The sequence below is a fragment of the Vidua macroura genome, chromosome 6 (assembly GCF_024509145.1).
Source record: "Vidua macroura isolate BioBank_ID:100142 chromosome 6, ASM2450914v1, whole genome shotgun sequence".
NCBI lineage: Eukaryota > Metazoa > Chordata > Aves > Passeriformes > Viduidae > Vidua > Vidua macroura.
The window spans coordinates 14,735,702-14,752,934 of NC_071576.1; the positions used below are offsets into that span (position 1 = coordinate 14,735,702).

Consider the following 17,233-nt stretch of genomic DNA (forward strand, 5'->3'; position numbering starts at 1 on the left):
AGTTGTGAAGGCAGCAGGTAAATGGGAGTGAGGGAAAGAGTGATGCTTTGGATGTCTAACTGTGCTGTACTAAATGCATGGTAAACTGTGACCAGGAAGCCTTTATTATACAATGTTTTGTCTTGCTGCTGAGTGAAAATGAAAAAAAAAGTGATAAAATGAAAATAATCTTTCCTGTGCTTTGTTTGCATCAGATATTTATTTCTTGTCTGATTGTTTTAGAAAAATTTGACTGTACAACCAGCTACAGATTTTTATAAGCATATTTGAGAAAGCTTAAGTGAAATACTGATCTGGTGAAATGATAGGATCTAAAACCTCTGCACATGCCACATGCTTAATCCTACTAAGAGGAGTAATAAGGTCACTCTTCTCAGTGACAGCTTGCTCATAAGGATTTAAGGCACTTTTCCTTTTCAATGTACTTCATTGCTTTAGTTGATTAGTCTTAGTTTCTCTAACGTCTTGTCTATGCAATAAGGTCAGACTTAAAAATCACATACCTTGAAAATTTTATTTCAAAGCTACTTTCCTATTACGAGTCTTAAAGGCCTAGATGTTGGTTTTTTTGGTTGTTTTGGTTTTTTTTTATTTGCTTTAGTGGTTTGGTGTTTTTTTTCACCAGTCTTAGTATGTATTTGAAGTAGCTTGAATTGCAAATTAGGAAATTATGAAAAAGGTAATTTCTTAAATTCATTACTTAAAGAGAAGTGAGATTCTTCCTGTTCAGGGTTGAGAAAGCAGTGCTGAGGAAGAAGAGGGAAATCTCCATTGAAAGTTAGGCATGTAATCTGCTTAAGTCATTCTGGAAGTCATCAATTATCTGCCTCTTTAGGCATCTTAATGCATCTATGTATGCCTACTCAAATAAGCTGCTCATTAACTGATGAAAGCAAATGATTAGTCAATGAAATTGAAAGTCACTTGTATTTAAATATTCTGAATAATTTCAACTTTTATTCTTTTAAATGTAATGTATGTTTGCATTAATTGAGTTATAAATACTTTCCAAATACACGATAGTATGCAGGGGGAAAATTGTTCTACATAATTCAGTAAAACAATTAATAAGGATGATGGTGTGATTACTGCAATGTTGATGGCTGTGATGCTATTCTTCTGATTAGTCAGATGCCTGTGTTGTGAATCAGCCTAAATGATACCAATATGGATGCAGTTGTTTCTAAGGAAAACTATAAAAACAATATAAGTTCCCAAGTAATAGGGTAGTTTTGTAATAACCCTAGATGTAAGCTTTCCTACTATAAATCTGGGATGTTTACCAGTATACATCAAAATTGGGGATGTTAATGCCTCTGATTTAATTGGACTTGCTGTATTGGCATGTTAATGGTGGAGTAATTAACTTTAAAATGCTTGATTATTCCTTGTTAAAGAAATTATTTGGTATATAAAGACTTTTAGTAAGGTTTGGGGATTTTCAGTTTGTTTTTTTCTTTTTTTTAAAATCTGAAATATCTCTGCTTTTCCAAATCTTTGATTGCATTCATGTCACTTTTGGTTTGCTTCTAGGAACTTGCACCTTTCCTTTAATTCCCTCATAGCTGGGTCGAGTTCTTTGTCACTTGCATGCTCCCAGTGCTTCTTTTGATCCAGCCAGTCTGACTGTGTGTTTATTACAGCTGCCCTTTACTTCTGTGCTGCTTTATGGATGTTTTCGGAGAGTCTGGGTTTGATTGACCTCTGGAGAAACATAGTTTGACCGGCTGGAATTGGTCATCTGCAGGGTACTGTAAGAATAAATGAGAGTAAGAAAGTACTCATCATTAAGTGAAAGAATTGATGCGTGTGCAGAGCTGCCCAGACTGGAGGAGTGACACAGTGATAACTGCAAGAGATTGTATGGGAATCTGAGTTTTGTTTCCCCCATTCAGAATGGTGGAGATGTGTTCTACTGCTCATCTCATTCTTCTGTCCTTTCCAGGTCGTTCCTCGTCAGTCACCAGGAATGTACCTGCCAGGCTGTTACTGTTTTCTTCTGATAGGTCTTTAAATATATCCAGAGTAGAAGCTGAGCACAGCAGCAGCAGAAAGGGGAGGTAGTCCAGGCTCTGCCAGTGCAGCTGCCAGTCAGCCTCAGAGAATTTGGCTGCATTTTTTTCTGAAAATTGAGAACTATTGAATTAAGAAAACATCTCAGAGTTTTTGCTCATAGTTGCTTGATGTTGGCTACTTAATGTTGCTGCAATCAAGCTACTGTATTTCTGGTAATTAGATGATACCAGGCATAATAATTGGTGGTTTGGCAACATCGATGCAAACTACAAGTAATGTGGTAAGAACAGGAAGGAATTCTTTCTTTTGCTTTGTATTTTCTATTTTTTTGATAACCAGGATTTGTGGAGCTGGTAATACTGAATAAAGCAAAATCTGCTGTGTTGTTTTTAGACAAGAGTCTCTACTCAAACTTGTATGTTTGTGTTCTGCTCTGAAAATGCAGTTCACAACTGACTGAATTAAGGGACTGTCTATTTTAGTATTACAGAAGAAAGGAACTATCTTCAACTGATGGCTGTGGACTCGGGTCATGTACATTTGCGTGTGTCTTCTTTAATGTAACATTGTGTCAATAATACAAACAGGGACTGGAATTGAAACAAATATAGGAATATACTAATTCTGAGTTGTGCTTAGCAGAGAGTTAATTGACAGGTTTAGTATTATATTAACTTAGTTATATTGCTTCCAGAACCCAACATAGTGTCAGAAACCCTCAACTGCACAATTTACGAGGTTTTAATGCCTTTAAAACATTATTTCTCAGGCCTGAGTAATTTTAGATAATAATATAAAAATGGAATTAACAATAATTTAATTTCTCTTTCCTTCTAAATTGCCTCTATAATCATTAAATGAGTATTCAGTCAATACTGTATCCAGTAAACCACAACTTCTTTAATGTCTGGAGCAATCCTGTTATTTGCATATCTGGGAATGCTTTTGTATATATGCAGGAATAGCTCTCACTCCATTCTGGAAAATGAAAGGGTAAAAGTTACCTCCACCTTCATGCCTCTCTACCTTTATGATTTTGTAGCAAAACAGCTTATTTCAAGTTTTGAAGCTTTTGTTACCATTCAGCGAGGAGGAACAACTTAGATTTTTTTTTTTTTTTTTTAACCCACATAGTCAAGAATATCCATCACTATATGTTATGGATAATTTGGAAAATTGGACTAATGCTGCAGTGATCTGTAATCTACATTTGGCATTAGGGAAAGATACCTATGAAGAATATACATTTAGAGAACTCTCTCAAGGATGCCTATTTTATTTCAATTTATTCTTTTTCATCTTGAATTTGTTCTGCTACTGTGGAAGACTGATGGATGAATCAGGAATGGGTCTGATTTGGATCTCTGTACTGCAAAGTTTAGTGGTGCTTTGTTGCAACAGGACTGGAGCTAAGGGACCTTCATGAACTGGTTAAGCCACCTCCTCTGCTAGCAGTGAAGTATGTTTGACCTTGTTCCAGCTTTCATGCTTGATCATAATATGAAAAGCTTTCAGAGAAGGAAAGAAAATACAAAGCTTCTCAGTCAATATTTAGATGTCTATGACCCCACATATTGGGGAAAAGAAACTGTCTGCATTGCATTTTGCGGATCTTAAATATTTTTATTTTTCAAATTCAGTTGGGATTCCATATTTACTCCTAAACCTAAGAATTTGATTTAAGACATCTATTAAAAAAGAAGCTTTAATTGAAGATAAAAACCTTTAGAGTTACTTAGCACAAGAGGAAGTCCTCAAGTCTGTGCAAATTGTTCCAGTTTTTTCTACCGATAGCTCAGGACTGACAGTACACAGAACAAACATATCTCGTAGGTATTTTTTACCACTTTACCTTAAATAAGGACTTCAGCTCTTCTGTCACTACCTTTTTACCAAATAAATTGTTGAATATTTTTGATTCGGTTTCAGTATTTTGTCAGTTGTTCTGGAAGGTCAGCAGTGCTACAATAACATGTGATACGAAATTGCTACATGAGGCTTGAAGCATTATACTGGTAAAATGTAATATTTATGGCTTCTCACCACTTTTGAACCCCAAACAGTAGGCAAATGTTTGCTTTATTGGACAATATTGAAAAATAAAGATTGCATTAAAAGATAAAAGTTGTTAATTGATAAAAGCTGCTGAAGTCTTATACTAGTTTAACTGTAAAGAATGAGAAGGAATGCTCATGTTCTAGTCCAAGAACATATATTTATACAGAGGGAAATAACTATCTTCTCCATTTTGGAATTAAGTCAGATCATTTTACATGATCCACATTTTTTCTGCTCATATCTTTTATGAGAGCCCTTGCAACACTCTTGGTTTACCACAGAGCATTTTCATAGGACTGTAGAATTCCGTATAATTTAGGGAAAAGATCCCTAAAATCCAGCTATCAATGTAAGACTGCCCAGTCCACACAAGACCATGTCCATAAGTGCCACATTACACATTTTGTTGAACACCTCCAGGGGTGTTGACTCAACCTGGGTAGCATCTTCACTTTTACGTATTGTTACATATTCCAAAAGAAAAACAAAGACAAACCCAACAACAAGCAAACAAAAAACAAAACAAAAAAGAACAACCTAGTGGGCCTGTGGAAATGTCTTGGAAGTTATTTACATATTTTCCTTCAATAAAATAATCAAGTATGTTTTTTTGGTTGTTGCGGGTTTCTTTTTCTCTCCTTTGGTGAAATCTGTGACAGTCAAGGAGCTTTGAATGTCTTCTAAATTTGGGAGGAAAAAAGTTTCTTTATACTACATATTTTTATTAATTTAATACTAACTTCATCCCAACTCCACATTAAAGAAAATTTCAGTAGTGTGCCTATTTGCTTCAGGGAAAGACCATGTGAAGCCAAGTAGTGTAACTGGTGAGAAGTTCTTCTTTTTTAGGATGAAATTAAAAACAACAAAGCATAAAATGTGGAGTAAATAATGTGCTACCCAACATATAGTACACATTTTAAGGTTGCACTAGGAAGAGTTGGTTTGATTCACCATTGATAATAAATACTTTTTTTGTTTGTTTGTTTTGTTGGTGGTTTTTTTTTTGAAACTAGGGCTAAAATTTGAACACTGGTTCTTGGGTCGTACATAAATCGATATGGCTGACTGCAGTAGATGTGAACTCTCATTTTAGAATTGGTAGAAGTTTTAGAGCTTGATTTACAATCCAAATGTCTGCTGGCCTTGCATCATACAATTACTGACTTCAGAGAAAGCCTTTTGTAAAGCAGGGAACTTAGTAATTTTGGATGTTGTGGCACAGTGGTAACAGTGAACTGTTGAATACCCATGTTTTGAGGAGCTTGACTTTCAGCCCCATGCAGAGAAAGGGTTTATGTTTATGCAAATAATGAGATTGAAGTCTCCACATGGGGTTATATTCAGGGGGCAGCTGCTGCTTTTACTTATCCAAAGCAAGAATAATTAATGCTTTGGAACTGTACTTGCCTCACAGCTTGCCCCCAAATTGGGGAAGAGAGAAATCCTTGCTCTAATGTTTGCTTAATTGCCTTCCTGTAGAAAGCCATAAGTGCCTGAAAAGCTTGGACATAACCTTTAAATTAACTAAACCATCACAAGTAAATAATTTGGTACCCAAGTAAATGACCAAATGATAAATAATTCACAGATATGGTCAGTTATCCCTACTTGTGATACTGATATTATAGTTACCCATAAATTACACATCGAGCTACAATTTTCCTATGCAGTAAAAAACCCTCAAATATGTAGCATAATTTAATTCTAATTGCTGTTAAAACTAATAAATGTGTTTCAGACTGTTTGTATAGTTCAGATATTTTTATATTTAGAGAGGTGTGTCTTGAGTGTAATTTTTTTTTCATGACTTCCATGAAGGCTTAGGTCCTTGGATGTCAAAGAGTATTTTGCCTTCAAATTAATATGAGGCAGTAGGGAGTTTGTACTATGGTTCTGATGTAACTTTATTGTTTGTACCATAATAAACCAAAGAAAAATAGTTGAAATGCTAAGTTGCTGGAATAACGAAAAGAAGAAGAGGATAAGTCCTGTTCTGTAGTCACCTCTTCCCCCTGTCCTCAGCATCTATGACGAGCTGTGATTATCGAGGCAGGATGCTAGGCCAGATGTACTTTTTCTTCCCAATCATAAATGCAGTTTTTTACCTTACCCCCTAAGGATCATGCAGGACTTTGTTCATGCTGGAATTCAGTTGTATTTGCCTAAAGATTATTCACTAAATAAACAATGTGATTAATTAGAGTCCAGTTGCATAGAACTTACTATGTAATAACTTCGTTTTGAAGTTGTTAACAGTTTGAATAATGATTTGATTGCTCTAGGGACTAGTTGTTTAATTTCAAATTGTCAAAGATGTTGAAGAGCAAGAACCTTCGTAGTCTTTCGGATTCAGCCTGTTGCTTATAGTGTGACAAAAGTGTTCTACGGTAAATTTCAGTTCTCCTTTTTCTGATCATCCTTTTTTAATAGTAAGTTAGGTATCATATGAATGTGATTATTTTCAAGGACTGAATTACAAACCCACAAAATAAAAATAAAACCTGTTGATATATTCTGTGTTCTCTGATATATTTGGATACTTGGTTTTTGCATTGGTAATGTTTCAGTAGCAAATAGCCAAGATACTTGAAGATCTTGGCTGAGATTTGCAGAAGTAGCTTGTGGTTGCTTGCAGATTTCTAGAGCCCTGGAGATTTGCAGAAGTGCCTGCTGTGTCACTTCTTGGATGCTTCTCTTGATGTCTTTATAGGAACTGATTTTTATTATGTTAGTGCTTTGAGTATTCATTGTGTTTGTGGTGTGTTTTGCAGTTAGACACTCAGAGTGTCTGCTTATCTTAGAACTCTTTCCTTCTACCTATTGATAAAATACATGAATATTGAGCTCTTAAAAGAAAAGGTGTCATTTAAAAAAAGAGGGAAGCCTTGCTGTTTCATAGAAGACATTGACATTCCTAAAAATTAGATTTCTAAAAATGTCGCTAATTCTTCCTTTTTTTTTTTTTTTTTTTTTTTTTTTTTTGTTTTTGTTTTTTTGGTTTTTTTTTGGTTTTTTTTGGTTTTTTTTTTCTTGTTTTTAACAAGATCCTCAGAAACTATAGAGCAAAATAAAAGTGGTTTTTTTTTTTTTTTTTTTTTTTTAATGTGGTATAAAGTATCTTGCCGGCTATGGCTGCAGCACGGGGGATGTTCAGCGCCGGGCAGTCCCGGCGGTGCCGCTGCCCGAGGGCTGTCGCCTGTGGCAGGTGCCCGTGGCCCGTGGGAGGGATCGCCCCAGGCTTTGTCTGGGTGGGAGCACCAGCGCCATTTAGATGCTAATGTGATAGACGCTGCTGTTTTGTGCTAGACCTTGACTGCATCTCAGGAATGTGGCCTGTCTGGTTTTAGGTTGGCGTTCAAGCGGCCTACTGTAAATCCTGCCCGCCGATCGAGTGCTTCAAGCCGAGGTCTTCTGGCTTCCGTGTGCCGAAGGAAGCGGTTGTGCTGGTGGAGAATTAGATTTGTATACTTTTTTGGTTCTCAGATCTTACCTGCTGGTCTCTGTGCTTTGTGTTTACTGCCATCTGCGATTTGGCAGTAAAGTACATTTGCTCTGTTAAGCCACACATGCGTCAGTAGCTTTTCTGACGAGGGTTGAACCTTTCTTTCTGTTTGTGTTTGCTTTTTGCTGGGGTATCCAAATGCTGCATTTTTCCCTTCAGCTTTTCTTGCAAATATATAGAGAGTGGAGCGTATTTCTATATTTTTACCGTGAATGTGGCCGTTTTCTTTTATTAGGTTATTTTCTGGTTCAATGGAATATATATTCTGGTTCATGTTTAGAGGCAGTGAATAAATGAATAACCTAGACATAACAGGAACATGCTATAATAAATCTAAGTTCTACTTACTACATCTTAGAAGCAATTTGCTGTATTTTGTGCTGAAAATAAAGGATGTATTTATGTATGCTGCAAACACAAATTTTAAATGTAGCCCAGGGAATTAATTTTTTGTCAGTCTATTTTGTACATAAATGCAGTATCCATCAGATTTTCTGTGCTGCATTCCTTTTGTATTCTTGTAAAATAAAATAAGAACTGTTTACTTTGTTTTCTGGAAAAACATACATTCTTTCAGATCTCTCTCTTAAATGCGTTGAATAATAATTTTCTTCTGGATTTCCCTACTGTGTTAGGTGAAACATGCATGGGGCACAGGGGAGAAAAGCTGTGAATCTAGTTGGCCTTAGCTAGCAATTATTTTAGCAGATAAAACAAAACATGCAAACATCTCCTGAGCACTTCAGGCTGATCTTTCAGACACTGACTGTATCCCTAGCCAAAAAGGGGCATATGATAGTTAGATTTTTGAAGGACCATGTGCTCTTGCTACAGAGCTAAATATTAAAATGCAAGAAAGCAGACTACCACATGGCGCAGTTGATTTTAATGGCAGTTCATGGTAAAATGCTCTCTCTTTATGTTGCCTTTTAGGTTACCTAGGGTGAAACAAAATTACAGGATTGGAGACTCTGGAAAAGCTCAGCATCAGCGTTTGAGGTAAAAATGAACATACTGAACTAATCTTGGGAGTGTCCTCTTTGTTAACTTTATGGAATTGATTGGAGGAGAAATTTTCATCAAGATCCATTTTGTGTTTAAGTTTTCAGTATTGATTTTAAAAAATTGGACTTCACAATCTCTTTTTAGGTCTGGCAAAACTCACACTTTTAGGTGTATGTATTGTGCAAATTTTTTATTTTATAGCTTTAAGAACACTCTAGATCTGCTGAAATATGGTATTTTTGCTTTAAGTTGTAGTTTTACGTGTGTATATATATGTTCAGTATAGATATATAATATCTGTATTTGGCTAATATATCTAGAAATTCACTGTCATGAATTTGTATCTTTCTGAATTTTACTTTTATTTTACTATTTACTATTTTATTTTACTATTACTATTTACTATTTTATTTACTATTACTATTTTACTATTTATGTTAAATCACCACTAAAAAGACTGGTGTACATCGAGAGAAATGGGTGTTGCTTTTTCATGAGTTGACTGTATTTCTTGCAGTTTTAAATTGAAATAGTTTAAAGAAGCTTGAACTCTGATTTTTTTCAATGCCTTAACTCAAAGTGAAAATACATGTGAATGGAAAAAGCAGTACAATTATACAAACCATAGCAAAATTATATCAAGCATTCTACTCATGTATTTCCCACATGAGCCAGTAATTAATGAAAGTAACCTGGAAATAGGACTGGGGATGTACGTGCACATTTAAACTAAATTATCTTTTAAATTTTAGGCTCTGATAGTAAACTAAAATAATTCATGTTCAGAGTGAACCTAAATAGTTTGTTTCTGTCAGCGAGTTTTGTTGTAGGCTCAACACATATAAATGTTTTTAAGCAACTGAATAACCACAATCTTGCTATTGTAGTTCCCTTTTCAAATAATTTTTATAGTTCATAAGTTTTTGTTCTTGTTCTTTCTAAGAGTCAAGGCTTACAAATTATGTGATTAATCTACAAGCTGATATCATGATGTCAAAATGCAGTTCAGGAAGCATAAACACAGAGACTGCGGAAATTAAAACGGTAAGACTGCGCTTTATAGTATGGGAGAAGCGGGTTTTGATGTATCACTGCACTGTGTTCTCCTCTTTTATATTTAAAGATGCTTTAGAGCCATAGAGTAAAGTAACTTCCATATGTGAGTTTATAGAAGTTGACTGAATTTCTTTGGAAAGAAAAATGAAAGTAGCTACTTCATTTTATTCATAGAAGTTTAGATGTTTATCATGAAACTCTTGCCCTGATACTTCTTATGAAGCTGAATATGATTAGAAATTTATTCAGTTTTTTATAAGGATCTGTGTGTGCTTTTTTTGTGGATCTTATATTCAAATGTGGTTGTGTTGGTGAAATATGATCAGCTTAAAAAAAAAAAGGGGGGGTTGGTACAAGGGGTTAGAATTAGAATTGAATTCATATGTTGTTCCAGATAGGAGATACAAAGTAAATGGTAAGGAAAAGAAATGACAGGTAAATTAAGGTCTTAGTTTCAATGGTACGCTTCAGTTTGAAATATAAGGTCAGCAAAAATAGGGAAAGAGGCTATCTGATTAAAACTACATAGCAGAAAAATGTGCTTTGATAACATAGGGAAGACAGAAATGTATTTAGTTCCACTGTGCTCACCTTGCCTTACATCTGAGATTCATATACTTCATGCTTTATCTTTTGTCATCGTGTTAGGGAGGTGAAAAGAGTCTGCATAGCACCAGTTCTACACTGCTTATCAAGCAGCTGCATAGTTAGGATTGTTGCACTGGCCTTGTACACATAATTTTAAAAAATGAAAGGTTGTTGCAGAATCTGACTGCATGTCTGTATTCTAAAAGAGAAACATCCCTTTATTGAATGTTTATTCTGAATGCCTCATGCACTGGTGTCACTAGAAATGTGCTACAAAACTGATTTTTGTTTTTACCTTGTATTGCTTTACTTGTAAATGCCCTGCAGCCTGTGTGTGTTATGCTGATAAATATTGGCATAGTCCTTTAGCATTTGACTGTTCAGTGTGCAGCAGCTCAACTGCTACATGAACGATGACTTGCTGGCTGTGTTGGTTGAGGTGGACTGATTGCAACACAAAGTGTTTATTAGGCTTTTGCCCTAAGTCCGGGTTTGGTCATACTGAACACTTCATGAAGGACTTAAGTGGTTTTCTGAGTCTGCTAAGTGTCATGTTGTACTCCATTTCTCTCCTACAAGCAGACATTTAGGAGGTGTCTGCCAGGGATTTCACCTGTTAACTGTTGTACTGCTTGTAGAAGTGCTTCAGAATCAGCTCATCCAAATGCAGACCCTCAATTTAACTTTCGTTTTAATAAGCTCTATAATGAAACTTTTCCTGGACAACAGAAAGGAGCTATCATTGTGCTGGTATGCCTTGGTAGGCTATTAAAGAAGACCAGTGTTTGACTGGTTATGTATCAGAAGAATAGAAAAAATAGAATTCTTGTAGTCAAAATGAATATTCACAAAGTATATTTCTGATTGTGCTAGGGAAACCGGGGAAGATGGTCCTTAAAGGAATACTTACATTTGAGCTTTGTAAGTGTCTACTCATTCCCTTCTTGGAAAGGAGCACATCTGAAATACTTTTTTTTTTTTTTTTTTTTATTTTAGAATATTGTAAAACCAAATGTAAAAATTGCTGTTAGGTAATGCCTGGGATAAAGATCTTTGAAGGATGAGAGAGAAAGAATGTCTCATAAGATATGTTCTGTGTTAAAGAGAGCACAATATAAAAGAGATTTCTGATTCATCTTACTCAGTAATATTGACAGTTGTTTGATCAAGTTTTGGACTTCTGTTTTTGGCATATAAAACTGAGGGTGTTTGGTTTGGGATTTTTAAGTTCTCTTAAGAGAATTAAAGTTGCAGGAGTAATATTACTTCTTTTTCTGGAAGAAGTAGTGTGCTCATCTTGGCTGTTACTGAAAAAGTCAAATCCTTTTAAAAAGTACACTTCTTTTAAAAGAAAGCTTAGAAACCGGACAACATAGAAATATTGCGAGTTCACCTAAATTGATGCAAAACCAATTCTTGCCTCTGAATGCTTACAGTGTAAGCTGGTATGGAACATGCTTAGTGACATTTTACATTTTGTATATTAACATTTACATTAATTTTCTACTCTGTATTTCATGTTTGTAATATTTTACATTTTTCTTTTTATTTGGTCCTTGTTTACCCATGTAAGAATTCTGTGTGTTAGATCATTCAGCAAGTTAATATTTCATGTAGCACTTGAACATAGAAAGTGCTATAAAGAAACTGCATTCCGACTCTTCAAGTGTTCATGGAAGAGAATATTCAAGCAGCAAGGTTCTATTCATATTTTTTTATAAATTGTGGTTTATTTCCTTTAGAGTAAGTGGATTATTTTTACCTCTTGAGGCTAACTTGTTTTGACTGGTGCTGAGAGTGTTTTTAGAGGATAAATTAGACATTCCAGGACAAAGATGAAATCCTAAAGCATCAGAAATAATGTTTATACGACAAGGATTACATTAGGTACAAATTTACAAATCAGTAGAGAAAGCAAATTAAATACACTGCAAATTGCAGTAAGAAAGTTTTGTTGTTAATTGGAGATGATTATAGTTCTGCATTAACTTGTGAATACAGCACAAACTATGCTCACAAATGGTGGTAAAAACTTGAAAGTTGCATCCCCAGGATACTACTCTCTTCTCTGTGTGCCATAAATGTTCTAAACTGTCCTCCAAGCACGAGTGGATCCCGGATGTCTCATTCCAGGTGAAGCCTCTGGTTGGTTTGGTTGTATTCCTTAGTGTAGTAAAGCTTGAATTTTTTGTGTGCCAGAGGATGGCTTCAAATTGGATATAGTCATGTGACTGAGAAACCTACACCACAGTCCCAGATTTATTGAAGACTGGAAAAAATTGCTATTGCATGTTGCTGACTTCATTTCCAGCATTGTATATTTTTCTGACAAGCAGTTCTTCAAATGATGGAATAAGGGGTTAATTTTAGCCCTACAGTTCACTATCTGTTCATATAAATGTGCATTAAAATAAGGACTCTAGGTTGTGAATTCTGCTCTTAAAACTCTCAAGATTGGTGGCCATGAAACTGGAACTTTCACTATTATTTAAGTAGAACAAATAAGCTTGAGCCTTATCCAACTTCCATAACTAGTCTAGAGTCACAGGAAGTATGATTTGTTTCAGGTGTTTCTTACTCCAGATTCAGCTTCAGCAAGTTCTTAGTTTCTTGTTCTATCAGATTTCAAAATAATGCAGTGGACAAAGGTGGGACATCTTAAGCAAGTATCTTTATTACCCAACACTGGCTGAGTAGGACTAGTTTGGCTTTTTGTTACACTTCACTGTTAGCTAGTTTCAGTTAGCTCATGTTCAGTTTTCTGTCCACAGATTCTGAACATATGTGCTTACATCTCAAATGTTTTCAATTTAAAATCTGTTCTTCAAGTAGATGTGTTCTTTCTCTTTTTATTTCTAGATAATCCTGCTCTGCTTTTCTTTTATTGAAGAACTTAATATTTTTCCTTGCTATTGAAATAGAGACTCTAGAATGATACAATTACTGCATTATTCTGGCCTACTCCCATAATAATGTTGACATTGGTCTTGTCAGATGTTATATACTTGCAGTACAAATCATAGAAATGAGGGCCAGGACTAGGAAACCTTAGTATAGCAGAAAGAAACATTGAATTGGGAAGATAACTTTCTTTTTACTTGACTTAGCTTAAATTCCCTTGGTCTATATGTTCTTTCAGATATGTTTTGTCTCATGCAAGCTCAACTCAAGTGTGATTGCAGTGGCACACAATGATGTTTTGGTACACAGAAACCAAAGCTGTAGTTTAGAGTATATGTTGTTTCACAGCCTTTTCAGATAAAGCTGGAGCCATATGTAAGCATGAATCCTCTTGCTTCTTACAGGAGGGTAGCTAAACCGGTATCACTCTTACGAGGTGCATAGCAAATGAAGTGAAGTATTTGTAATATTGCATCCTGTACATGTCTTTTATTAGCAGTCTTTTAAAATAAGGTTGGTTTTCTCTCCTTAATTCCCTTCTGGTGATGTTATATAGCTGTTTTATATGTTCCCAAAGTTGTATTTATCATTTGAAAAAGAAACACATGACAGATGGAAGAGTAAACAAAGAGGAGGAGCTGCTCTTCTAAAAGTGATTTATAAATAACTGAAGTGGCTGGACTTATGTACAAGAATGATTGAGGAATCAGCTTCAGCTTTTACTATAGAAAATGTTTGGATTTTTTTTCTCTAGTCCGTTCTAGCAATTATCATCACAGTGAGGTCTCATTTTAAACAAAGGAAACATGGTTGTTTTTCACTAGTTGCTCTTTGTAAGTAGAGAAGCATGATTGAGACTGTTTCAGTGAAATACTACAGTCATGCAAAAGACCTTTGTGTTCTTCAAACACTACAGGGGATTTGAACTGTACGATCTTTAAGGTTCGTTTCAACCCAAATCATTCTGTGATTCTAAGGATTTTTTTGTTTGTGTTACTAACTCGTGCTTCCACTCACTGGAATACAAAAAGAGAAGCTAGGTATATTAAAGGAGAGCTTCATCTAGAAGCTTGGAGGAGGGGGTGTTGGGGGTGACACCTTTCCCTGCTTTTTCTCCCTTCTTCCTTGTTCTCCTGCACCTAAGCTGTCAGTTCATACAAAAGCTTCACTAAGGTTAGTAGTGCCCAGTTTTCTGATGTTTTCTGCTGGTGTCTGTGGAAGATTGTGTGTTATGCTACTGTCCTTGCCATGTGACTGATTTTATCTATCTGTCACATACTGATAAACATCAAGTACATTTAATGTGTGAATGCTCAGTAGATCAGAATGTCAAGAATGATCAGATTGCTACATGCAGTTGTATAACACCTGAACCATTCTATGATGACTGTATCTTTCCTGCCAGCTGTATCCTATGACCCAAAGCTTTTGAGTCCCAGTGGAGGAACAGCCACTAGTTCCAAGGAGGGAATGAACCAAAACATCTTTAGTTTTGTCAGATTAGAACACTCTATAAAACTATTACTATAGTTGCATTGTTAGAACCTGAATGTGCTTGCATGCATTCTTTGAACTGTGTAGAAACAATTTAAGAATCTACAGGAGTCTTTTTTTGTATTGCAACTGAAATTAATAATGACATAACACTGATTTTGTGATTTGTGTAGACTGTTGTTCTTTATTTACAGCTAAATAAAGGAGTATTAGTCCGTTTTATCTGTTTAGGTAATCTGAAATACTTGGGCTCAAATGGTAACTTATGTTACAGGAGTGAAAAGTAAATGAGAAGGTTGCTGTGAGTTTGGAGATCATCCTAAAGCAACTGTAAAAACATAAAATGTCAGGCATGTTCTTTACTACATTCTGTGGAAATGCATATTCATTAATTTTGAGTTTTTTTAGAATTTTAAGACATGTTTTCTTTCTCTCACTATCACAGTTTTGGTAACACCCAAATAAAAGTATCAGACAATATTCCAGTGGTGTCAACACACTTTATATATTAAAGAGGGACATTTTTGATGGAGTGGGAAGTATGTTTATTGCTGATCCTAAATTCAAGAAGTTACATTTATCCTTGTTCACTAAGTAGCATTTATTACTGAATGTTTGTCTACAAAAGATAAATACGTTTTTACAATGGAGCTGTGTGTATAATGTTATTGCAGCTTAACCACACTGTCCTTCAGGGCTTCCCCTACCAGTTAAAGGAATTGAGACAAAGCTTTATCTGAGCACTTACTGTAGAGTGAAATTACTTCTGACTCTGCAGGAGGAGTGATCATGTAGTTCAATGTATTGCCTTCTCTTTATTTTACAATATATAACTGAAATGGAAAGTGAGATAATTGGTTTAATCTCTTTTTTCAGAGCTTCCTATAATTATTTAATACTAGTTTAATATCAGTGTCTAGACATGGTCCAGATTATAATGTTTAATTTAAAAATAATAACATATAACAGAAAAACAATGTTGGAACAAATCTAAATGATCACTTCTCTTAATTACAGAATTACATAATTACTAGGGTTGGAAGGGACCTCTGGAAATCTAGTCAGTGCCCAATTTTTGATTTAAATGTACTGCTTCCTTTTTTTACTCTCTCTCTTCAGTTATTTCTGATAACCTTTACTGGTTCTCTCTTAGGTTGTGTGTTATGCTTCTCTTATTTATTTTTATTCTTTACTGCACATTTGCAAAACTTTAACAACTTTCCTATTGTATAGAAAAGCAAGAACATTTCAATGCAATAAAATGATAATTAGCTTTTACTCGTGCCTTTTTAATGAATTATTAAATATGAATGCATCATCAATTTTATTCATTTCTCAACCCATATTGATGCTAAAATTAATATAGAGTTTGTAGGAATTTTGAGGAAAACTAACTTTTGAAGATAGTGGTTTTTAATAGGGTATGTAGCCAGTTTAAGGAGGGAGTACTCAAAATTTCTTAGATTTCATGTTATATGTTTCTGTATACTTCAGCAATATTTTTCTGTATCATCAGGCCATAATCACTTTCCCAGACTAAAGGCTTTTATGTTGTGGGGTTTGTTTGTTTGTTTTAGTTGGTATTTTTTTTGTTTAGTTTTGTTTGTTGTAACCTTGATAATTCCTGACAAATAGCAAATGTTTTAACACACACACACCCCAATGATGAGGACTTCATAGCTTCAGTAGGAAAGTGTTCTGCAGTGCTCAGTTGTCATGAAGTTCTGAATGCTTTGTTTGTTTATGAATGACAGTTTCTTTATGGAAGTTGGTGGTTAACCTGGTAAAGATTCCATTCTCTATTAGTCCTTACCAGAGTCATCAGCAATTATCTATAATGCTTCTGCCAGTTTCTGATGATCTGGAAATACTGACACTCTTGTGTAGTTTCTGTTCTTTTCCTAGCAATTAGAATAAAATTCCAGTTTGCGTGTATTTAAAGCTTTAATTTGTTAAAGGCCTTTTTTGTGGGAAAGAAAAATGGAAAAACTGATACTTGTGCCTGTGCTGTAAAATGCAGTGTTTTTCTTTCCTGAAATAAAGCTAAGACAGCTTTACTTTTTAAAGCTTAAATTTAAAATGAAATTCTATCAGACCATAAATGGAACTTCATATTAAAATGTATGTGTGTAAATCCAAATGCTTGGAGTGAGCATTGTCCTGTAAAGTATAGCTCCTTTGGAATTTCTGGGGTACTTTGATAAGCACACATCTTCAAGTACAGAAGTGCCTGTAAATTCAAAATTAACATTTTCTGCTGAAAATAGTATGAGAAGAAACACTTCTGCAAGTAAAATCAAGTAATGTCCTTCTCTTGATGAAAATTTTCTCTTCTTTCTTGAGATTGCAAGTATATCTAATACCATTTCATTTTCTTCTCATAGTAGGCTGTGCTGGAACAAAAATGCAATGAAAGAAACACTGGATGAATGAATGAAAAGCCCTGCTTTGCAATCCCTCAGCATGGCGGGACTGCAGCTCATGACCCCTGCTTCCTCCCCAATGGGTCCATTTTTTGGACTACCATGGCAACAAGAAGCAATTCATGATAACATTTACACGCCAAGAAAATATCAGGTACTAGTGAAAGTACTAATACAGTAACATCAA

The 17,233-nt window shown here is 35.0% G+C and overlaps 1 protein-coding gene across 1 annotated transcript in view; it reads left to right on the forward strand.

The window, feature by feature from the left end:
* DICER1 (dicer 1, ribonuclease III) overlaps positions 1-17,233 on the forward strand; it is a 66,157-nt gene that overhangs the window by 9,332 nt on the left and 39,592 nt on the right. Inside the window, exons 2-4 of the mRNA XM_053979846.1 lie at positions 8,513-8,578; positions 9,528-9,628; positions 17,008-17,200. Coding sequence (XP_053835821.1) covers positions 17,057-17,200 — 144 coding nt within the window. The 5' untranslated portion in view covers positions 8,513-8,578; positions 9,528-9,628; positions 17,008-17,056. The remainder of the gene's footprint in view (positions 1-8,512; positions 8,579-9,527; positions 9,629-17,007; positions 17,201-17,233) is intronic.